The sequence below is a fragment of the Podarcis vaucheri genome (assembly GCF_965113315.1).
Source record: "Podarcis vaucheri genome assembly, chromosome: Z".
Classification (NCBI taxonomy): domain Eukaryota; kingdom Metazoa; phylum Chordata; class Lepidosauria; order Squamata; family Lacertidae; genus Podarcis; species Podarcis vaucheri.
In genome coordinates, this window is record NC_138758.1 from 50,045,608 (window position 1) to 50,070,701 (window position 25,094).

General features: G+C 46.2%; 1 protein-coding gene across 8 annotated transcripts in view; it reads left to right on the top strand.

The window, feature by feature from the left end:
• Window positions 1-25,094, top strand: part of DAB2IP (DAB2 interacting protein) — a 320,886-nt gene that overhangs the window by 108,594 nt on the left and 187,198 nt on the right. For all 8 annotated transcript variants that reach the window (XM_082208814.1, XM_082208812.1, XM_082208815.1 and 5 more), the window contains exon 3: window positions 20,930-21,048. In XM_082208814.1, coding sequence (XP_082064940.1) covers window positions 20,930-21,048 — 119 coding nt within the window. The remainder of the gene's footprint in view (window positions 1-20,929; window positions 21,049-25,094) is intronic.

The window sequence follows — 25,094 nt, forward strand, 5'->3', positions numbered from 1 at the left end:
ACAACCCTAGAGTCTGTCAAGACTGGCCCGTACGGGCAGGGGTACCTTTACCTTATTACATATCTAAGGGATGCGGGTGGCACTGTGGGTTAAACCACATAGCCTAGGGCTTGCCAATCAGAAGGTCGGTAGTTCGAATCCCCGCGATGGGGTGAGCTCCCGTTGCTCGGTCCCTGCCCCTGCCAACCTAGCAGTTCGAAAGCACGAAGTGCAAGTAGATAAATAGGTACCGCTCTGGCAGGAAGGTAAACAGCGTTTCTGTGCACTGCTCTGGTTCACCAGAAGCAGCTTAGTCATGCTGGCCACATGACCCAGAAAGCTGTCTGCGGACAAATGCCAGCTCCCTCGGCCAGTAAAGTGAGATGACCGCCGCAACCCCAGAGTTGTCCGCAACTGGACCTAATGGTCAGGGGTCCCTTTACCTTTAAAAATAAAAAATAAATAAAAAATAAGATAGCTGCTTATTTCCTTGACATCTGATGAGAAGGCGTTCCACAGGGCGGGACCTACACTTTCACACCTGTCTCTCTCATCCTCCTACCCCTTGCTTTTTGGCTGAGCTGCTTCAGGCACATTGGATCATGGTTTCCATGTTAGCTGAGCCCTGCTGTCACCTGGGAAGGCCAAACAGATTAAGCCCCAATCCCTCCAGCCGGTGTTTAGAGAGGAACACAACAGAGTGGCCTTGAAGTGAAGCTTTGTTTAGGGAACACCATAATGTAAGAAGAAGAACTGATTGTCCGATACAGTTTGTTTTTCTCGCATAGCCTTTACCAGCCTGATGCTCATCTGCAAAGCATTAGGCTGGCAAGGTCAGTCCTTGTTCATCCAGGCAGATGAAGTTTATGAAGGTAGGAAGAGCCATTAGCTGGATCAGGCCAATGAGCTATCTAGTCCTGTTCTCACAGTGGCTGACTAGATGCTTGTGGGAAACCAGCAAGCAGGATCCTTGCACAAGAGCAGGTCTCCTCTCCTGTGTTTTCCTGCATCTGGTATTCAGAAACCTCTCTGCCTCTTGACCACGGAGGCACAGCACAGTAACTGTGGCTCGTCTCCTCCTCCTCCATGGGTTTGTCCAAACCTCCATCAAGGCTCTCCAAATTGGTGGCCATCATTGCCTCCTGTTGGGACATGGGTGGCGCCGTGGCTTAAACCACATAGCCTAGGACTTGCCAATCAGAAGGTCGGCAGTTCGAATCCCCACGATGGGGTGAGCTCCTGTTGCTCGGTCCCTGCTCCTGCCAATCTAGCAGTTCGAAAGCACAAAGTGCAAGTAGATAAATAGGTACCGCTCTGGCGGGAAGGTAAACGGCGTTTCTGTGCGCAGCTCTGGTTCGCCAGAAGCGGCTTAGTCATGCTGGCCACATGACCCGGAAGCTGTACGCCGGCTCCCTCAGCCAGTAAATGAGATGAGCGCTGCAACCCCCGAGTCCTCCGCAACTGGACCTAATGGTCAGGGGTCCCTTTACCTTTACCTTTAAGACATTAAAATTCTTATAACACTATAATGACAAACTCCTGCACTTTAAAATTTATCCCCACACCACTGTTACCTACTCTGGCTGGCATCCACCTCCCATCAACTCCTAACCAATCCTTCTAGCCAGAGACACCGGGAACTGAACTGATGATCTCCAATGGCAGCGCATACACACACACCTTAGATTCTTCTTGACTATCTTTATACACAAAGTGAATCCAAGTTACCTTCCAGTCACTGAGGCATTTTTTCCTTTCCCTCCTCTCTTCCCCCCAATTTCACTCATAAGCCACCTCCTCTTTGCTCCCCAAAATTAGTTTTTTCTGGGGTGGCTCCTGGAGAAGACCTTCCCATGAGATCCTGCTCTGCTCTGCTCTATATTTGTTGTTGTTGTTTAGTTGTGTTCGACTCTTCGTGACCCCCTGGACCAGAGCACACCAGGCACGCCTGTCTTCCACTGCCTCCCGCAGTTTGTTCAAACTCATGCTGGTAGCTTTGAGAACACTGTCCAACCATCTCATCCTCTGTCGTCCCCTTCAGCTTGTGCCCTCCATCTTTCCCAACATCAGGGTCTTTTCCAGGGAGTCTTCTCTTCTCCTGAGGTGGCTTCAGGATCTGTCCTTCCAGTGAGCACTCAGGGCTGATTTCCTTCAGAATGGAGAGCTTTGATCTTCTTGCAGTCCATGGGACTCTCAAGCGTCTCCTCCAGCACCATAATTCAAAAGCATCAATTCTTCAGCGATCAGCCTTCTTTGTGGTCCAGCTCTCACTTCCATACATCACTACTGGGAAAACCATAGATTTAACTATACGGACCTTTGTCAGCAAGGTGATGTCTCTGCTTTTTATATTTATCCTCCCCTGAATCTACCTATCTAGCAATGATGGTCCCAACTCACATGGCATATTAAGAGGTGGCTTTTAAAGCAATTTTATCATCATATAACATAGACAAATTTTTGCCACTTCATCTCAAGTCAGTACCCCCACCCCCACCGGCAAACAAAACACACTCAAGTAAATTATGTTTTAATAGCCATGTTTGCCTGGGTGGGCAGCGTCTGCCTCATGTGGCTCGCAAGGAGAGCTGGAACCCTGTGTCAGCTGGCGCTGCCTCTCCCCACCCCAACCCCTACCCCAGCAGGAGCACCCAATCTTTAATTGAAACCTAATTGTTTACTAAACCACTCAAACCAGAAGAGGAAATTACTATAATTTTGGTCTGTGGATGACTCCCTTCCCCCGCCCTGGCTGCAAAAGAAGGGGAAGAAGTGGGGATTGAATTTTAAGGAGAATAGGAACATTATCCTCAATGATACATAAACAGAAAGCGATTATCATTAAACTGTCAACGGCAACTGGATTTAGATAACGAGTCTTGATGCCAGCAAGAAATTATATGCAAATGGTTTTGGGAGGATTTATCAGTGGGTTCAGTCACTGCTACGTGAAGGGGAAAGGAGTGGCGGTGCTTTTTCTTGGTGAAAGTGGTGAGGCTGGTGGCGTCACCTTTTCGCAAGGTAGCCACGGGTGCGTAGATCTGCTGCTTCTGAATGCCCTAGGAGGGGAGAGTGCTCTTTCACTCGGGTGCTGCTTGTGGGTTTTCCAGTTGGGGCACCAGGCTGGCCACTGTGATAACAGGATTCTGGGCTGGATGAGCCATTGGCCTGTTCCAGCCTCAGAACTCTTCTTACATTCTTATAATGGAGAAATCTGAGGGCTCCCCTGGACAAAAAACAAGGACACCAGCCAGGGATACCAGAGCAAAACAGCAGCCAGTAGGCTTGGTCTTTATTGAAGACTGTCGCGACAGGACTCCCACCTGCCACAAGGTGGAAAAAGATGGAAGCCCTGAACAAAAGAAAACCCAAACTTTCATTAGCTGCTAATCCCCATGTTAAAGGTAAAGGGACCCCTGACCATTAGGTCCAGTCGTGGAAGACTCTGGGGTTGCGGCGCTCATCTCGCTTTACTGGCCGAGGGAGCCGGCGTACAGCTTCCGGGTCATGTGGCCAGCATGACTAAGCTGCTTCTGGCGAACCAGAGCAGCACACGGAAACGCCGTTTACCTTCCCGCCAGAGCGGTACCTATTTATCTACTTGCACTTTGACATGCTTTTGATGCAGTGTTTTTTTCCTGGGGGAATGCAGGGGTACGCATACCCCTAAACATTTTGTGAATCTAAGTTTGGCCTCACTGAGGGGCAGTGTTTCAATATGAGTAGGAAAATGAGAGTACCCCTAAACATTTTTTTTAAGAAAAAAAGCACAGCCTATATGAATGAACATACTATATGAAAAGAGCATGCAAAAAACCCCCAGTGAAAACAGACATGAAAGTACCATAAGATAAAATTAATTAGAATTTCAAAGTAACACAGTAAAATGGCAATAAAATATAAAGCAGAAACTGAGCAGTGTGGTCTAAAAAAAAAAAATCCCCAAAATGTAAGCGAGAGCTTGTCTAAACAAATATGCTTTCAGTTTTCCCTATAACCCAGTGTTGGCTGTTCTGAATTGCCTACTGCAGAGAGCAAGGTCTTATTCCACTTGGTCCTTTTGGGTGAGGGTACACACCTGCACACCAAACAGGTATCCTGGCACTAAATTATGATCCCTCCGCAAGCTAGTGCAAAACTTGAGCCACCTAGTTGGCCTCGGATAAATATTGATTGCTATGTGGAATTTCCATAGCAGGGGAAGTTTATCCCAGAGCTTAGAGCTGTGGTTTCATATTTGCCCAGCTGCGTGGCTTTTAAATTTCCACCAATTTTGACAGCCATTTCCCAGCATGCAGCAGCTGCCATCAGTTGGCGTGTGGTTGCAGAGATTTGAGCTTGACGGATTTGAACACTGGACTGTGCTGTGGGAACCCTCTCTGGGTTCATCATGTACTTTGGGTTGGAGACTGCAATGACAGGCTACAGCACTCGGAGCGGTGACCTGTTTTTGCTGAATGGATAGGGCACGGCAGAGTTATGGATCTTTTTCTTTTCACCCTCCCCCCAAGATCTTGTCACTGGGGCTTCTGGCTGTCGAGAAGGTTCCTGCGTGGAAGGAGAAAATGACAGTGGAGTGGATTTTATTGGCAGGGCTAGCTTATGTTGCAAGCAGAGGCATGAAGGAAGGATTTGATTCTCCTCCACCCTTTTTTTCTGCTCTATTTCTCATCTGGGCTGCCGTGTTAGGAAACGGGAACAGCAGAGACATAATCTCACCTTCCATTTATAGAAAGGATGGGGCCTTTTAGATGCACAGTGCAAATTGGGAAAATGCTCTTTTAGATACTTTGGGCTGCATGTCCGGTTGTCTCCCTAGAGACGGGTGAACGGGTCAAATTTAGTTTCTCATTTTTCCACGCTTAAAGTCTGTTCTCCACATTGCATTGCCTTGCAATTCCTTCCTCTGCCAACCCCACAAAAAGTCCTCCTAAAAAGTCAGCAGCATCTTGGCAGGAATTTCCTCTAATGTATCCATTTTTAAAAATGCATTTTTGCCCAATGTACATAATTTTGCAAAGCAATTTCCCCCCCTAATGTGATGCATTTTTGTATAACCGCAACTTGTTCAAAACTGTATCTAATGTGTTTTTATGCTGCAACCAGAGCTGGGCCATTAGGGTGAAGGCATGTAATAAATTGATGATGATGATGATGATGATACTAATAATACTAATAAATGCAGACAAATCTGATGATCAGATTAGGAGATTCTCAGCACAGCAGAGTGCATATAAGAACCTCTTAAGAATGAGAAAATGAGAGTTATGCTAATAAATTTTTGAAAGATCTTGGGGAAGCCATTATTTACAAAAATGTCCATGCACACTGTACCACAGCATTTTTTTTGCAATGCAACAATACTTGGCTGGAGAATTGTGTTGCATTGCAAAATTCAGGGAAGCGCAAATTTCAAATGACAGCTATGTTTCAGTTCATGTATTATTTTCAGAAAGTGCAAATTTGGTAAGTTTCCCCTTTAAGGTGGACTGAATTCATTTTTCCCTCCCTTGCTATTCTTCGGTGCTGCATCCTGGATTGGAGGCAGGCGGTTTTCTAAGGAAAGGCAGACTCTAGTTTCCACCTCTAGGGCCTGCTCCTCTGACCTTGCTGGGGGCAGACCCGGCAAGATTGGACCCTGAAGTCCCAGGATCTGTGATGTTCCTGACCTGATAAATCTCTCCACCTCACACTCCCAAATGCTGCTTTGTATTCAGACACAATTTCAGGGAGGGCCTTGGCAGCGCCGGCTCAAGACATTTTGCTACCTGAGGCAAAGGACAAGATTCAACACTGGTAGTTGAATATTACCCCAGTACTGGTGAAACATCTTCCACAGCGCTTGAGGGCAGCAGCCTGGCATAGGTATAGGGCAGGCTACATGCCACACACAGCTCTGGCCACTCCCTGCACCTCAACATCTCCTGAATGAGGCAGGTGCCTCACTCTGCCTCATTGTAGGGCTGGCCCTGGGCCTGGGAGCCTCCTTGGGGGGAGCTTAAAAAGCATCCTCACACTCCAGAGAGCTCCACTCCCTGCCATCCCCACTCCACCCCATGCTGCCATGCCAGAAATATTAAATTATCTCTCATTTCCTAGAGCCCACAGGGAAAGACAGTTCAAAAGCAAGGCTGTAAGGAAACCTAATAGGGAATATTAATCCTCATTTTACCCGTTTTGATCAGTGTGTGTGGAATCATAATTGCAGTAATAGCGCTTGACATTTCCTCAGCACCTTTCAGTGAAGGCTGGCTAGGCGATCTGAACATCGGCCTGGATTTAATATGACAACCTGCCAGGAGACTGTTTAAATATTGCTGTCTAGAGAACTGCAGTCTGGACCCATATGACAGACAAGGGATATGGTTGCCTTACTTCAAAAAAATAAAATTCCTGACACCCACAAAACTGTTGAGCTTTTTAAGAGACACCTAACCTGAAAAATCCCAAACCGGAATTAAGATTGCCAGAAGAAATATCAACAACCTCAGCTATGCAGATGACACAACCTTGATGGCAGAAAGTGAGGAGGAATTAAAGAACCTCTTAATGAGGGTGAAAGAGGAGAGCACAAAATATGGTCTGAAGCTCAACATCAAAAAAACTAAGATCATGGCCACTGGTCCCATCACCTCCTGGAAAATAGAAGGGGAAGAAATGGAGGCAGTGAGAGATTTTACTTTCTTAGCCTCCATGACCACTGCAGATGGTGACAGCAGTCACGAATTTAAAAGATTCCTGCTTCTTGGGAGAAAAGCAATGACAAAGCTAGACAGCATCTTAAAAAGCAGAGACATCACCTTGCCAACAAAGGTCCGTATAGTTAAAGCCATGGTTTTCCCAGTAGTGATGTATGGAAGTGAGAGCTGGACCATAAAGAAGGCTGATCGCTGAAGAATTGATGCTTGTGAATTATGGTGCTGGAGGAGACTCTTGAGAGTCCCATGGACTGCAAGAAGATTAAACCTCTCCATTCTGAAGGAAATCAGCCCTGAGTGGTCACTGGAAGGACAGATCCTGAAGCTGAGGCTCCAAGACTTTGGCCACCTCATGAGAAGAGAAGACTCCCTGGAAAAGACCCTGATGTTGGGAAAGATGGAGGGCACAAGGAGAAGGGGACGACAGAGGATGAGATGGTTGGACAGTGTTATCGAAGCTACTAACATGAGTTTGACCAAAATGCGGGAGGCAGTGGAAGACAGGAGTGCTTGGCGTGCTCTGGTCCAGGGGGTCACGAAGAGGCGGACACGACTAAACGACTAAACAACAACAACCCAAAAATAGTGATTTAAAGCTTTTTGAGCTGCTTCTGCCATATGCCCAGATTTTCCCTGACATTTCTCCCCCAATGCCGTTTTTACACCCGAAAACCAGGACATGCCTAGGCATGGAGCAACAGCCCTCTTTTGCTCTTGCTACTCAGTGGCTGGTGTCCAAATATAGGTTGCCACTGCTACTGGAGAGTCCAAGCAGCCATTGTGAGCCATTTCCCCTCCATGATTCTGTCTAAGCAACCTCAGTTAGTAGCTAGTCACCATGCAGCTGGTGACAGCAAATCCCCACAGGAGAGTCCTGCTTGCTGGTTCACTGTGGGGGCATTGGGTTGGCTACTGTGAGAACAGGGTGCTGGGCTGGGCTTGACGGGCCACTGGCCTGATACAGGACAGATTCTTCTTAAGTCCTTAATTCAGTCTTTCCACATAGGGAAGCTGTTCCTGTCCCCTGAGCATGTGGGCTCTCATTTTGGCACCTTTCTCCAACTTCTCTTGAGAGGCTGCATGCATGCACCTTCCTCAATCCATCCTAGCTCTGCTCCTCTGTCTAGGGCATTGGCACATTGCTGGACTCAGGGCCAGCCTTTTTCCCTTTTTGCGCTTCCAGCCACATCTCTTCATCTCTCTGCCTTGCCACGCCTCCTTGCGCTGAGGTGACATTGATTTCTGTCTACTCTTTCCAACTTGGGTTGCCATGGTGACAGATTCAGTTTCTCCGCTGTGCTGGGCTTTTTTCCTCCAGTTCAGCGTGCTCTGGGGAGAGAGAGAGAGAGAGAGAGAGAGAGAGAGAGAGAGAGAGAGAAACCGTTCAGCAGCAGGCAGGCGGAGTGTGTGCCTGGCATCGCTTTCTCCTGGTGGCCACTGTTGATAATGTCAGTGGCAGTGTCATGGGTAATTTGACAAAACGATGTCAGGAAGGCACTGGAATCTCTTTCTCTTTTGCAATGCTGGGCAGTGGCCCTTGACCAGAGCCAGCAGTCCATCGTCTTCTTGTGTTATTCATCTCGCTCAGGGCCCAGGACCTTCCCTCTGCTGGGGCCCAATCCAGCGGGAGACCCACAACAGACTCTCTGAGTAGCTGGGAGAAGAGGTTGCTGGGCAAGACACGCCTTTGCTTTGGCCTGGCCAGAGGTCTATTCTTGGGTTCTTAGGCCTCAGGAACCTAAAGAACCAAACACACACCAAAAACAATAATTAAAAAACAATCATACAGCTCTTGCGGTTGCTTCACACAGACACACACACACACACAGAGGTGGGGTGGGGGGAATGCCCAACACAACACAGTATCCAGGGGATTTGGCTGGGAGGGCATCAAGGAGTAGCTGCCCAATTCATTTCTGCCAGAGACAAAGGAACCACCCACCCCAAATGGTAGAGATTAGTACAAGTGGAAATCCCATACTGTTATCTACTGTAGTTTTCTCCCTGGGCCAGCAGGGGGATGCTGTAGATAGTTTTCACTCAGGTCCACATATGCAAATAAGGAATTGAAAGTGACATTCAGTGATTGGATAGCTACAGAAAGTTGTTACTGTTGCTTTGTAGTTGAGCTCTATATAAGCAAGCTGGCTGAACCCTTCAGCCCAGTTCTGTTCCGGACCTGTGAATAACCAAGAGCTGTTATATGTTCACCCACAACTTAACACATACATTCCTCTCTCTGCTGTTTTCTGGAACAAATGCAAACCGAGCTAAATGGTTCCCATTTGGTTCAGCAAATGAACTCCCCCTGTTCTGATGCAGTGCTGTCCAGAAGCAGTTCTATAACTCCTGCTGGTATTTTGGGAAACTAGCCCTGAGTGGTGAACCATAACACAGACACACACACACTTAGAATGTTACCTCTGCAAAGAATAAGGGTGGAGGAACTGTAGTTCCACAGGTGTCCCAGCTCCCATCATCTGCAGCCAGCATGGCCAATGGTCATGCCAGTGGTTATTTGTCTAGCCATATCCAAAGAGCCACAAGTTCCCCACCCCTGCCATGAACTCCTGCCAGTCCCTATGCTCTAAGGTTTTTATTTATTATTTATTGCATGTATATTCCACCTTCTCTCCAAGGAGTTCAAAGCGGTGTATATATGACTCTCCCCTCCCCTCCTGATTTAATCCCAACACCAAACCTATGCAGAAGATTAGGCTGAGAGGCAGTGACCCAAAGGTCAAAGGTCATCTTGTGAGCTTCATGGATGAGTGGGGGATGTGAACCCTGGCTTTCCTGGTCCTAGTCTGACACGCTAATCTAACCACTACAGGACACCACACATGGAGGGGGGGGGAAGATGATACTATTGACGTACCCTGCAAGTTTGGTGTTAAGAGTTGTTAGAATACTATATGAATTTGGGAAGTGCTATATCAGTGCTAAGTGTTCATATTAGTTAAAGAAGTGGAAATAGTTATGGAAAGCAAATGAGGTTAACACCCTGGTTATGAATCTTTTTTTAAAAATTATTTCATTTATGATTTTCAATTTTATACATTCCAATAATTTTATAATCATTTTAACATTTCAAAACTTGACTTCCTTTCCTCTCTTTCTGCAGTTCCTTAAATTTATTTTTAATATTTTCTGCATATCCCAATTAACTCAGTTTGCTCATTTATTCATCAGCTTTAAATATATACTTACAAAACTGCAGGTTATTACAATAATCCTGCCAATGTTCTTATCTGCTTACAGTTTATTTGTAGATATTCAATAAACCATTTCCATTCTTTTATAAAAAGTTTGTTATCTTGATTTCTTATTTTTCTGGTAAGTTTTGTCATTTCTGCATATTCCATAAGTTTTTGTATCCATTCTTCTTTTGCTGGGACTTCTGCTTCTTTCCATTTTGGGGCAAGTAGCATTCTTGCCACTGTAGTCACATATATGAATAAATTTCTATACAGTTTGAGTAGTTCTGTCCCTATAATTCTGGGGTTTGTTTTACAAACGTTATTTTAAACATCATTTCAATTCACTATGTATATCATTTCCCAGTAAGATTTAACCTTACTACAAGACTATGGTTGCCAGATTTTTTTCAATGAATCCGGGGACCCTTTTTTTTTTAAAGCTGAGTAGCAACAGGGAGTCAGTAGTGGGGATGGTGAGGCAAAAGACCCTGGGCCCAAGCACACATGCATATTGTATAAAGGTGCAAAGCCCTTCTTTCGCACCCTGCGAAACATAAATGAGTTTTTTAAAAAACTGGGCAACTGTGCACCACCCGCCATGACTCCCAAGCCTTCCTCGATCTCCTCCCCCCTCCCCCCTTTGTTTTGGCAGATCAGGGGAGGCTCGAGAGGGCAGACGGCCATTGCCCAGGAGGGGCCAGCCTCGTAGCGCAGTTGGCTCTGGCTGGCTTCAGGAACTACTCACTGCTCGCTGCCATGGAGCAGGAAAAATGGCGGGTGCCACGGCAGTGAGCAGCTCCTGAAGCCAGCCAGAACCAACCACGCTAACAGACTGGCTCTGGGCTGCTGAGGCTGCCACTGCCACGTTTCCCGGGAACAGATTTGCAAATCTGGGGACGGAATTTGTCCGGGGACAGATTTGCAAATCCAGGGACTGTCCCCGGAAACTAGGGACATCTGGTAACCCTATACAAGACCATCACATATGATAAAAAAAAACCTTCTTTCTCTTTACATTTCCAACACTTATTTGATTTGGATTTATACATTTTTGCCAATTTACTCATTGTTAGGTCCCATCGATATATCATTTTCATATAATTTTCTCTTAGACCATAACATGCTGTAAATTTTATATCCATATTCCACAATCGTTCCCATGCTTCCATATCCATATTATGACCGATACCTATTGCCCAATGTATTATTGAGGATTTCGCTTGCTCATCCTTTGTCTCCCATTCCAATAATATCTTATACACTTTTACATTGCATTCCAACAGGTCTCTTTCCAATTGTGATATTTGTTCCCCAAACCCTCATATCTTATCTTTCTTAAATACTTTGTTCAAATGATGATATTGTATGTTAATTTTCCTAATAATTCCTTAAATTCTTTTAATTTATACTCTCCTCCCTCTTGTTTTAATAAATTTCTACAAGTTGTCCACCCTTCTATCATATTCTTTTTCTTTACCACTATAGCTTCCAATGGCCAGAGTGGTGTTTTTAGAATCATTTCTTGTTTGTTAAGAGTTGGAGGGACGAATTAAAATAGTGCATTAATTCCGGTGCTAAACAAGTAGGTACAAAACAGTTGTGTGGGATAGAACTGACATTAAAAGGTAAAGGGACCCCTGACTATTAGGTCCAGTCATGGCTGACTCTGGGGTTGCGGTGCTCATCTCTCTTTACTGACCAAGGGAGCCGGCGTACAGCTTCCGGGTCATGTGTCCAGCATGACTAAGCCGCTTCTGGCGAACCAGAGCAGCGCACGGAAATGCTGTTTACCTTCCCACCGGAGTGGTACCTATTTATCTACTTGCACTTTGACGTGCTTTCGAACTGCTAGGTTGGCAGGGGCTGGGACCGAGCAACGGGAGCTCACTCCATCACAGGGATTCGAACCGCTGTCCTTCTGATCAGCAAGTCCTAGGCTTTGTGGTTTAACCCACAGCGCCACCCGCGTCCCTAGAACTGACATTATTAATCCTAATTGCCACAAAATCTATGCTGTTCACTCACAGATACAAAAATACAAATGTTTAGATGCTAAGGGAAAGATGTGGAGGGAGGGAGGGAAGGAGGGAGGGAAGCCATCAGGGTGAGCAGAAGATTGATGGATTGCCAAGCAGATCTCCACATATTCAGGATGTGTTTTGAACGTACTGTCTTGGGGGCTTTGCAATTAAATTATTGAAAACAATATGCGGATCTTGTTGCCATCTTCTCCAGCTTCTTCGGGAGGAGATTGTTCAATACTTGTAGAAAAGGCAATTGTAGAAAGGGCAGGGGTCTCTCTATGCTTCCTTATCATATTAAAAAAGAAAAACCCAAAGTGCCCCATTATTAACAGTCATCAGAATGGTTGGATATAGATGCAGCAAAGGCATTTTGCATTGCTTGGAGAGACTGGGGTTTTGCTTAATGTCAGACTATCCTGGAAATTATGATAGATAAGCATGATTTTTAAATACATATATGAAACCATATATATAGCGATTTTTTTTCAATAAACTTCCTATCCTTTCAAGCTTTGGAAAAGCATGCAATGCAATGAACTTTACTGTTATTTAGGAATAAACAGATGCACAAATATAAGATGGGGGATAGCTGGCTTGCCAGCAATACATGTGAAAAGGATCTAGGGGTCTTAAGTAGACCACAAGCTTAAAATGAGTCAACAGTGTGATGTTCCAGGAAAAATAAAAGCTAATTCTAGGCTGCATCAACAGAAGTAGAATGTCCAGCTCAAGGGAAGTCATAGTACCACTCTATTCTGCCTTGTTCGTACCCCACCTGGAGTCTCCTGCCCAGTTCTGGGCACCACAGTTTAAGGAGGATATTGACAAGCTGGAAGGTGTGCAGAGGAGGGCGACCAAGATGATCTGGGGTCTGGAAACTTAGCCTTAGGAGGAACAGCTGAGAGAGTTGGATATGTTTAGCTTAGAAAAGAGGAGCCATCTTCAAATTTCTGAAGGGGTATCACATGGAAGATGGAGCAAGTTTGTTTTCTGCTGCTGTGGAGGGTAGAACCTGAACCAAAGGATTCAAATGACAAGAAGAAAGACTCCAACTAGACATTAGGAATAACTTTCTGAGGGTAAGAGCTATGCAGCTTCCAAGACCACATAACACAGGTCTTGAAAGACCTATGTTGGCTCCCAGTACGTTTCCAAGCACAATTCAAAGTGTTGGTGCTGACCTTTAAAGCCCTAAACGGCCTCAATCCTGTATACCCGAAGGAGCGTCTCCACCCCCATCATTCTGCCCAGACACTGAGGTCCAGCGCCGAGGGCCTTCTGGTGGTTCCCTCACTGTGAGAAGTGAGGTTACAGGGAACCAGACAGAGGGCCTTCTCGGTGGTGGTGCCTGCCCTGTGGAATGCTCTCCCTTCAGATGTGAAGGAAATAAGCAATTATCCTATCTTTAAAAGACATCTGAAGGCAGCCCTGTTTAGGGAAGTTTTTAATATTTAATGCTGTACTGTTTTTAACATTTGATTGGGAGCCTCCCAGAGTGGCTAGGGAGACTCAGCCAGATGGGCAGGGTATAAATAAATTGTTGTTGTTGTTGTTGTTGCTGCTGCTATGCACGGTAATGGAGAAAGTGAATAGAGAAGTTTTCCTAACTTGTAAGCCAAGTTACAGGGAACCAGGCAGAGGGCCTTCTCGGCAGTGGTGCCCGTCCTGTGGAACATCCTCCCACCAGATGTCAAAGAGAAGAGCAATTACCTGACATTCAGAAGACATCTGAAGGCAGCCCTGTTTAGGGAAGCTTTTAATGTGTGACATTTTAATGTATTTTTAATCTTTGTTGGAAGCCACCCAGAGTGGCTGGGGGAAAACGGCCAGATGGGCAGGGTACAAAATTATTATTATTACTATTATTATTATTATTATTATTATTATTATTATTATTATTTGGAACAGATTGCCTCAACAGTTGGCAGACTCTCCTCTACTTGAGGTTTTAAAGCAGAGGTTGGATAGCCATTGGCCAAGGATGATTATTTAGTTGTGATTCTTGCATTGCAGGGGGTTAGACTAGATGACCCTAGGCATCCCTTCCAGCTCTGCAATTCTATGATTTATTCAGAGCCTTCTTTGCTCTTAGTGCTATCTAGCACGTATCAAAAGGGACAAGCTCCTGTCCCAAAAAGCTCATGGTATAATGTCTAGCACGAGAGGAGAAACGGGGAGAAGTGAATGCTAGCCAATGTCATTACAGGCACTTTGACTTTTCTGGTTATAATGGTTGCACTTATGCTGGAGTCTGGTGTTTATCACTTATCCTTCTCCCCATCACCAGAAGGGGACACAGTAAGGATGTACAGTATTGCACATCAAACTCTAAGCACACTTCCCCAAAATTCAGAAAAAGAGGCAACAGGTGCGGGAACAGAGTCCACTTTGGCATCTTATCTTATTGGGATTGGCTACTAATATTAATTCATTTGGATTCAGCAGTATTAGCAAGAAGGGGATATGGCACAGGGATGGAATATATGCTTTGCCTGCAGAAGGTAGCAGATTAAATCCTCCCAGCACCACCAGCTAAAGAGAGATGGTAGCCAGAGCCATCTTTTCCATTGGTCTTAGTGGTTCGTTGCGCCAGGGCGCCAGCCTCTCGGGGCGCCCTTGTGATTCGGCACTTCTGCGCATGCGCAAAGCACAATTTAGTGCTTCTGTGCATGTGCGACCGCCGAAAACCAGAAGTAATCTGTTCCGGTACTTCCGGGTTTCAGCAGTCCGCAACCCAAAAAAACGCAGCCTGAAGCGTCTGTAACCCGAGGTATGACTGTACATGATTACAAGCGCACAGAGTAAGATGACACAAGATGGAAAAAAGAAATAGTACCCATGTAGAAAACAAAACAGAACTGCAACAAAAAATTGTATGCATTACAACAACAACGAAAATTGTTATTGCAGTTAACCAGACATTAGCCTAAAACGGTATTTATAAAAATGAATTCCAAATATTGTTAAATTGTTGAAGATTGGGTAAGTTATATAATATTGGTGTCTCTGGACCCCAGAATAGGACTCATTCAATGAGAAATAATATTTAGAACTAATTGGACCCATTATACTTGTTTATGAAAGGACTAGCTAAGACATCTAACTACTGGAGATGGAACAGAGATAATGCTTCTCTAAAACATATGTTTGTACAATGTCCTATATTGATTAAATTTTGGAAGAAAGTAATAGAGACAATCAACATGACTGTATGGAATAATCTTAAATTTGCAGAGAAAAATATCCCTTTGAATTATATATTCAGCACATGGAATCTAACAAAGGGACAATATGAATGGACTCTTTGTGCTCTTATTATTGCAAAAATAGAGGTATTGATGAATTGGAAAAATAAAAATTGTAGCACCTTGAACTTGGCCCTGGTCAAGATGATCTGCTCCAACAACAAGGCTCTTCAGATTCCCTTACGCTAGCTCTGTGGAGCCTCCCTTTTCAGGGGCAGTCTACCTCTGAACACCAGGAGCAGCAACAAGAGGGGGCTTTTACTTTCTTGCCCTGCTTGTTGGCTCAAAGGGGTCCCCTTGAATCACAGGGGGCATCGTCAGGGTCTGCTGTAAATTATTTCCTTTCATCCCCTCTCAAAGCTGCCTCTGCCCTATAAAAGGCAGGCGAGAGGAAGGGAAAAAACAGGGCACGCGTTATGATTTGCGGCTGATAGCAAGTACTCAAGCCAGGATGATTATGCTTGAAGAAAGTGATGTCGAAGTTTAGATTTATAGGAGGGTGAATAAATTTCTGTCAGTTGGCGATTATTATCTCCTTTAATCTCAAAGACACTCATCTTCCCACTCTCGTGCCTGTGTCTGGGGTTTCAAAAGCATGTTTCTGATTGGGATCTAGTGCTCTCCATCGGAAAATAAATCTCCCACATTTTATACAAGGCAAGCTGAAGATGCTTAAACATGAACATTATTAGATTGATTTGGAAAAGGCTCCAAACTTTGTAATGCCCTAGAAGTGCATGAATTGTCAGAAATCTTGCGACAGGTTTGTTTGTTTTTGTGTGTTGGTTTGTTGGTTTGCAGGGGGAGGGAAGAATCCCAACCACGTACTTTATGCATGCTTAAAATATTGTTGCACACACCCAGTCTTTGACTGGTGAGAGAATTTAGTGGTTCCAGATGCTCACCCAAGCTTTGGTTTCCTTGGAATAAGCATCGGCGGAGACTGCGGTGTCTTTTGTCTACTACATGGTTTTATTTTCGCATCTATACAACCTGAGCATAGGCTGCAGGGGGTCACAGCATTAACAATGGAACTCTGTCCCACAGGAAGCAGCAATGGCCAAAACTAGGATGGCTTTAAAAGGGGACTGGACAGATTCACAGAGGAGGATAAGGCCATCAGTGTTCCGCCTGGCCTTTGGCTTGGGATCAACTTGATCCCCTCCCCCTCTCCTTCTGTGATGGAACCCCTATTTGGGGACTTCCCTGGCTTTTTTCTGGCCCACGTAGGACCAGTCTGGATAGTTGGCCTTGGTGAAGATTTGATGTTTTCATCCCCAAAAAGTTGTTGATTTGAGTTTCTACTGAAACGAGGCTGCATTTTAATGTTGTATATTAATCCTGTTTTTAAGTTGTATTTTAATCAATTGTTTTTACCTGGTGTTAGCCGCCCTGAGCCCGGTCTTGGCTGGGGAGGGCGGGGTATAAATAAAATTTCTTCTTCTTCTTCTTCTTCTTCTTCTTCTTCTTCTTCTTCTTCTTCTTCTTTTTCGTCATGGTGGCTATACTCTGCCTCAATGATCAGAAGCAGCAATGTTTCTGAATACCATGGAGCAATAGACCAGGTAAGCTGTGCCTAAGAGAGCGGTGTGAGATAGTTGGGCTGCTGCTGGAAGCTGGCTACACCAAGACCTGTCTGTTTTGTGCTGGACCCAAAACTTGGGGCCTCCCAGGAACCGTAATAGGCAAGCAAGATCTGTCAGCGAATAAATGCTATGAGTCCCTCCATCCTATGCTTAGGTTGTACAGATGTTTAAATAAAGCCATGTCTTCCGAAAACAGTACAGTCTCCATTGACCACTTGGAGATTGGGGTGTGCACAACAATATGCCAATACAGTGGTACCTCAGGTTACATATTCTTCAGGTTACAGACTCCGCTAACCCAGAAATAGGACCTCGGGTTAAGAACTTTGCTTCAGGATGAGAAGAGAAACCGTGCAACGGCAGCAGGAGGCCCCATTAGCTAAAGTGGTGCTTCAGGTTAAGAACAGTTTCAGGTTAAGAACAGACCTCCAGAACGAATTAAGTTTTTAACCAAAGGTACCACTGTATGCCTTGTACCATGGGTAGAGGGGAGCCACGTGAAGATTCCTGCTGGATCCAGTTGCCAGCCCATTTAACCCACAGAGGGATGGGGCTCATGGGATTTGTATCCCACAACATCTGGAAGGTCACAGCTTCCCCACTTTTTTTCATGATGCTATCTATTTTGATTGTGATGTGGAAGCAGGAGGGGTGGGTGAGAGTCAGAAAAGAAAGGGCTTTGCCTGTTGAATTCCAGCCTGACTTGCATTAAAGGAATGGGGGGGGGGGCTGCCAGAAATTTCCGGTTGGTTGGATAAAGGTGGTCAGGTGAGGATCAAAGATGCCTGTGTGGATTTCTCCCTGGACAGCACGCAAGCACACACACGCAAACACAGACACTTCCCCTCACACTGAACAATGCCGGTATATGATTTCCTCAGGCTCTCTGTAGCCATGGTGATAAGGAAGGTACAATTACCTGAATGGAGAAGGCAGACAGATAAAGGAATAGAGTCAGCTGGTATGTTCTCCTGTCTTTCAAAAAGGAAAAAGTGTCGCCGAAGACCTTGAGTTTCTCGTGCGCCACTTTCCAATAATCTGCCCACAATATCTGCCATTGCACAGAGCGCAGGCCAGCACCAGGAACTGAGTGCCTGGGAAAAGAACACGAGAAGAGCCTGGTGGATTGGGCCAAAGGAATCCCACCTAGTCCAGCATCCTGTTCTCACAGTTGCCAGCCAGATGCCTTAGTGGGAAACCTGTAAGCAGGACTTGAGTACAAGAGCATGGAACGCTCCTGGGGCTGCTTCCAGCAACTGGCATTCAGGAGCATTGCTGCATCTGACCATGGGGGCATAGCTATAGCTATGAAGATAGCAATCTGCATATTTTAAGGCCACTGCGGTTTTCATGGAAGGCACACCACTGTTATCAATGTGTTGCCAGGGGTGTCCAACCGTGGATGAGCACACTGTGACAGTGACCCCAAAGATGTATGGGAGGTCAAAGCATGGTGCACATTGAGGATTACGCAGTGTGCCATGTAGGCAAAGTGTGATGCAGGCCAGATGTTTGTGATTACACCTCCCATCAGCCCCTGTGACTGATGGGAGTTATAGTCCAGAGGTGTAGCAATCAGGGGCTATAGGAGGTCAAAGACTTGCTGCTATTTCTATGGCAGAGCCTTTGGAGGGGTCCCTGCCACCAGTGTCCTCAGGCCACCCAATCAGCACGGAAAAGGAGCTTTCGAAGCTGCTGAAGTCTTCTCATTCTATGTGTCAACTGGAGTCAATCAGAGTGAAAAGAGGTGAGTCGGCCACTGAGGATGGGCTCCCAGGGTCTCCCCAGAGAAAACGCATGGGAAGAACACTGAGGAGAAGGCATCCTGTGTGCTCCAAAGCTAAGCATCTTGGAACACAGAAAACACAAGGCAAGAGAACGGGGTGCAAGTTCTGAGGTTACATAAAATGGAACAAAGTCACTCCAGAAGAAGTCATTGGGCTCTCCAAATCATTTGCCCATTGATGTGCAGAGAAAATACTGGATCCAGCTGGAAGGCAATACATGGAGGTATGCATTGATTGTCACAATGCATTCCTAATTATTGCATAATTATAAAATTATTATATAAACTAATGAGGTTGTATAATCTGAGAAGTGGGGGTGGCTGTGATTGTCATGAAGGGACTCTGCACTTTTAAATTTGCTATTGCACAAAACATGTTGAAGTTACTGTCTTGGTGAAGTCTCTTTTATGGAGATCAGGGATTACCCTGACATACTCTGGCTACAGTCTGTTAATTGCAGTTCTCTTCTTTGGCTAAAGCTGGATAATGAGATAGAGTCTGATATTCTTCCAGTTGCCTCTTCAAGACCCATCCTGTTCTCTCAAGTCCAGGCTTATGCCCTTAATGTTGCCTCAACTCCAGATATGGACTTTGCACCAAGATATGAACTTTGCATGAAAAGAACTGTGCGACAAGAGCTTGGAGCATTGAGGAGATCCAAAGGTTTTCTTCTCTAGCATCCTGGTCCCATACCTGGCTACTCAGGTGTTTCTGGGAAGCCCACAAGCTGGGCACAGAGGCAATAAGTCTCCCTGGTTTTATGCTGAAGGTGCCTTGCACTCTGATTGCCTATGGATAGAGGGACTTCATTCCTAGTGACAGTTTTTATGTTCGTATCCTGCACGCTGCTTGGAGATTTAAAATATGGTTTTAGGTTTAGGAATGCTTTTAGGCAAATAAATAAACTAACATGGTGATTAAAAGACTTTACAATTTTATTATATAGTAAGGTATGTGGCACTGTGGGTTAAACCACAGAGTCTAGGACTTGCTCATCAGAAGGTTGGCGGTTCGAATTCCCGCTACAGGGTGAACACCCGTTGCTCGCTCCTTGCTCCTGCCAACCTAACAGTTTGAAAGCACATCAAAGTGCAAGTAGATAAATAGGTACCACTCTGGCGGGAAGGTAAACGGTGTTTCCGTGCGCTGCTCTGGTTCACCAGAAGTGGCTTAGTCCTGCTGGCCACATGACCCAGAAGCTGTACGCCGGCTCCCTTGGCTAACAAAGTGAGATGAGCACTGCAACCCCAGAGTCGGTCACGACTGGACCTAATGGTCAGGGTTCCCTTTACCTTTTAAGGTATGTGGTCCCAAGGAGGCCCAAATCTCAGATCACCAAACAAGGATGCAAGGGGCCAGAGGGCAATACATAGCTGAAATCAGGTGTGCTAGACCTAAGGGAACAGGAGCTTAATGGGTGTCCTCACACTAGAGATGAGTTGCTCCTACTGAGAGAAAAGCTCTGAACTTGGGTCTTTAATGGGGTCTGGTGGGCTGCGATTGGCCCTTTGGGGGGGGTGTCAGCTGATGGAACACTCAGGGTTCAGGTGGGCTGGTATTGCCTCTCTAGGTGGCACTCTAGAACCACACAGCTCAGCCTGTTAGTGGAAACAGAGCAATGGAATATGTACCTCTCTCTGAAAATGGCTTTTCGCTTTTCCATTCCTCTTTGGACTGTCAGTGGGTGGGACCCCATGGAGTTGGCTTAAGTCAGGAGCCCCATTCAGTTTTGTAGGTACCTCTTCCCCAAGGTTTGCATTCGAAGGGTTAATCTCATATCTATATCTAGCTATCTAGCTATCATCTCTAAAGCCGCATCCAATTCTACAGCTACCTTTCCCGCAAGGTTTTCATTTCAAAGGTGATGCTTTTGTGTGTGTGTGTTTGATCCCAACTCACATTCCCAGCTGAATGTTGGTCAACTTGCCCACCTTTCCATTGCCACAAGGTCTCTCACCTTTGCCTCCCCCCCCCCCGCTGTGGGCACGGGGTCTCTCGGTCATAGTGACAGATCAAACTCCCTTCTGCCCCCCCCCCCAACACCCACACTACCTCCCACACGAGAGCGTTTCTTCGATGTGCCAGGAGTTGCAATATGCTTGTCTTGTATCTCGGTGGCATTTTTTGAAAAAGGGGTGTGTGAGAGCGGGTGGTTGCTAAGGCAACCGAGGCTTAGGGGAGTCTCGCGCCAACGTAGCAGCGCCGGCTTCTCTGAGCAGGGGCTGGATGGAATATTTGTGCCGCGGCAGAGAGGCAGAAGCCAGCATTCCTCCCCCCCCCCACCCACCCCCCGCCCTCACGGTGCCCACTGCTGCCGCGGGAGAGCCAGGGCTCAGAACTCGCCCGAACGGATGCCGCATCTGTCCCCTGCCCGTCCCGGTAATTTCCGCCTCCCTCTGTCTCCCCGCAGGGGTTCCTGAGCCGGCGCCTTAAAGGCTCCATCAAAAGGACAAAGAGCCAACCCAAGCTCGACAGAAACAGCAGCTTCCGGCACATTCTACCTGGCTTCAAGAACGTGGACAATGAAAGGTGAGGGGCCCGGCGGCGCGTGCATCTGTGGACGCCCAAACGAGGGCACTGATTTCCTTTCGCTGCTGCCTGGGTCGTGCGCTCACCTCAGGCCAAGCCAGAGCGAAGGGCCGGGCTGAGTAGCTGGTGGCGGATCATTTAATTACACCAAATGATGGTTTAGATTCGCTCTTACCTCCCGCTTCCTTCGCGGTGGTGGCTGCGAATATTTTGTTTTATGCTTTTGCGTATACGCGTGTTGCAGAAATACGTCCAGTGTGATGGGGAACCTGCCTATGGCGCGGTCGGGGAGAGGCAAAATGAAACACTCGGTTTCCGACCAGCTTGTTGAACTGGCACTGGAAATGCAAGAGTGCGGGAGATTACGGTGCATTAAGAATCGCCCTTTCCTACAGATGGATGTGTTTGATGAGCAATGAGGCGCACATCTTCCACAGACAACTACTGTGTGGTGGGTTGCGGTCTTGGTACGTGGTGCCAAGAGTCATTGGGACTCTCCCAACCTTGATGTACCAGAACAGAAGGGCAATGTGGGTTTTTGTTCAGTGATACCTCAGTTTATGAACTTAATCCGTTCCAGAAGTCCGTTCTTAAACCGAATCTGTTCTTAAACTGAGGCGCACTTTCCCTAATGAGGCCTCCCGCCGCTGGTGCTCATCCACCATTTGGATTCCGTTCTTAGACCGAGTAAAAGTTCGCTAACCGGAACACTACTTCCGGTTTTGCGGAGTTCGTAAACCGAATAGTTCGTAAACAGGACTGTTCTTAGACCAAGGTACCACTGTGTCTAGAAGGGTGTGTTGTGGTTAGATCCAAAGGGATGCGTTTTGCGTGCACCAGGTGAGGCACGTGATGAAATATTGGGCAAGTTGTGACAGGTCTCGTATCACCTTGTTTGGGAGCTTATCAGATTGTTGTTTTTTTTTGGATTGTGGGCATATGTGTACCTGCCACAACCACCCCAATACCTTGAGTGACTTTGTTTTTCAACTTGGGGGGGGGGTGAGGTCCAAGAGAGTTGTTCAGAGTGACCCTATTCTTCATTTTTATTTTAAAGGGGAGGGGAGAAGACTTACTTGTAAAGATTTGGTGGAAATATTTCTGGGAAGAGGAGCACAATATCGTAGTCCTACCTTGTCCACAGAATCTGGTGCTAATCTGTGGGTTTTCCTATCAGGGATGCTTAATTATCCAGGGTGCTTTCAAGCTCTGATAATTATTCCAAAATTTCATCTGGGTGCCCTGCAAAGTGCTGCTGCTGCTTTTAAAAACAGCATCAGCACAACCTGTGTCTTTTTTAGGGGCACCTGAGGTGTGGCATAAGTGTAGGATACTTTGAAAGGGCACCTTGGTTTGTGCCTAAGAGAACATGACCTCTTGTAAGCTGAATATATGGTGGGTTGTTATGGTCAGTGCACAGACAAGGTTTCTGAGTTGGCATCTGGGACAGGGAGGAAAGATCCAATGCAGCAGTTGGGTGTGCGTGTCATATTTGCCTGTGTTATTTGGGATATCAGCAGCGGCATCCCAGGCAGATCGTTAAGGTGATGGATGATGGTGGAGTGGAAGGTGCTGTTGAAATAGTAACTATGGGGTGCCTATGCAGAAATGCACAACTTTGATCTCCATGTGAACCGGAGGGAGGCAGGAAAGAACCACTTTGCTCCTTTTGGGGGAGCAGTCGGCCAGTGTCAAAGCACATCTGGTATTTTAAGTCAATTTCATTTGTTTCTGTTCATTTCTAAATAATAATTTGAAAATTGGAGTGTGCAGGGCCACCCCCCACCCCCCGTGCATCTGGGGACAGGAGCAGGACTTCCAGCCCAGTTTTCAGTAGCGTTCACCCCTGACACTTCTCTTCCTTTTACATAATCAATCACTTCTCATAAACACCTACCTTCAGTCCTGTCCCACTGACTGCAGACCCCATTCACCATGGGTGAGCTTTCTCTGTCGCCAGCTGTGTTGTTCCCACAAAGGCAGTCGTGTATATTCCTTCATAGATTTCACAGATTTCTCCCCCCTCCTTTTTTCTGCCTGCCTGCTTTGACCACGCCCAGTTTCCCTTATCCACGGTTGGCTTAAATCTTTTGCAACATGAAGAGCTGTCTGCAATAGAACTGGTCTTTACATGGGAACAGGCAGCCCACCTGAGTGCGCACACATCCACCTTTTGCATTGACTGTGTCTTGATTCTCACCACCTCCCAAACACACACACACACACACACACACACACACACACACTTTCCCAGCTCACCTTTTGGAAATCTGGCTGCAGCCACCATCTTGTTGATTATTGAGTAAGCTCCTTCAGAATCTCGGGTGAGCTAATTTTTGCTCTTGTCTGCTGAGCATTCAGAAGCACAGTGTAGTAGACTAATAGTGTTGTGGGTGCGTCTTGAGGAGCAAGCTGGGGAACAATGCAACAAACAAAACAAAAGGTGTTTTGTGATGTCTATGCACGGAGAAAACCTGGGTTTTGCAACCTGTATGCCTTATATGCAAATTAAGCACACTGGGTGGTTGGTTGGCTGGTTTGCTTAGATATTTGGGGAAATGTATCACCTGCTTTTCAACTTTGAGAACCCAAAGAAGACATTGTGTGCATTTCATTTCTCACTGATGCATAATTTACACAAAATTATAAATGGGGAGGGGTGGAGAAGTGGGTGTGGCACTGGACCTCTGTCTCTTAGCCCCTGAACATGCTGCTCAGCTTCACAACTATATTCTTTGGACATGTCACCAAGCATTGCCCTCATGTAACACTTGGAAATTTGCCTTTTCAGTCTTAAGGACTAGGATCTTGGTTGATTTGCTTGCTTATTTTAAAAGAAGCTAAGAATATCACATAGGGTGAATTCTGCGTCTGGTCCAAGAAAAGGCGGGGTGGGGGGAATCAAAACCCTGTATAATGAAGAGAAATTGTTTTAAGGGGCTGAAAAGGAAACAGCTGCACAGTGCATATGGTTTGATCAAAAAGACCCTATGTGGTTTTCCTTCCCCTAGCAACTATGGTATCGGGAGAAAAGAATAAAGACAGGCCATTTGGTCCCTCTCTGCAGAAGGTTCAGCTCAGGGCAAGTCTCTGTGGGAGGTGTCATTGACTCATTCAGTCCAGCAGAGATGCAGCATAAACACCTGCCCACAGATGAGCCCTTCCAGTACGTCTCTGTATGAGTCGCTGGTCTGATCATCCTCCTCCCTTCTGAGTTATGCAAGGGCCACAGTGAGGCCAAGGAGGAGGTAGCTGGCAGCCAGGGCCGCTCCCTGAACTGGTTATAAGCAAGAAGGCAAACAGGTGAGAATTGCTGATTGCAGATTGAGGCAGGGCCCCATTTGCCCTAGTGGACCAGCCCTGCACCAGTGATGGTAGCCCAGCCTGAAGGGCAACTGGGTGGGGAAGGCTGGAATCGACAATGCCAGGCTAGAGGGAGAAATGATCTCACCTGGCAGGTTCCTGTGTACCTTGTCAGTGTGAGTTGTTGTCCTGCAGAGTTCACCTCCATCCTGAGTTTCCTTCTCCAGGAATTCAACATCTGAAGTGGTTGCATATTGCTCCAACAGTGCGCATTCATGTCAGTGGGTGCACACAAATGCTAAAGCACCATGCCAGGCATAGCTTGCCATTGTGTTTATTTATTTATGATTTCATGTTGTGAAATTTGTATACTACTTGACTGTAAAACAAGAACCTCAAAGCAGTTTGCAAAAAAGAACAAAGCGATAAAAATTGTATCAATGGAACCAGTTTAAAACAATCAGAAAAACAATTAAAACTGACAATAAACTAAAAACAGCTGTTAGCATTCTATATATCTGGGTAGTCTGGCACAAAGACACATGTTTTTAGCAGGCACTGAGAAGAGCACAGTGAAGGAACCTACCTGGTGTCAACAAGCAGGGAGATCCACCGTGCAGGTGTAGAGAACAATCTCTCACAAATGTGGAGCAAGCATTATGGGGGCCATAACAGGGCTACTTCTGCAGACTGAAATGATCCTGTGGGCGTGCGGGTGAAGCAATCTCACAGGTCTATTGGTC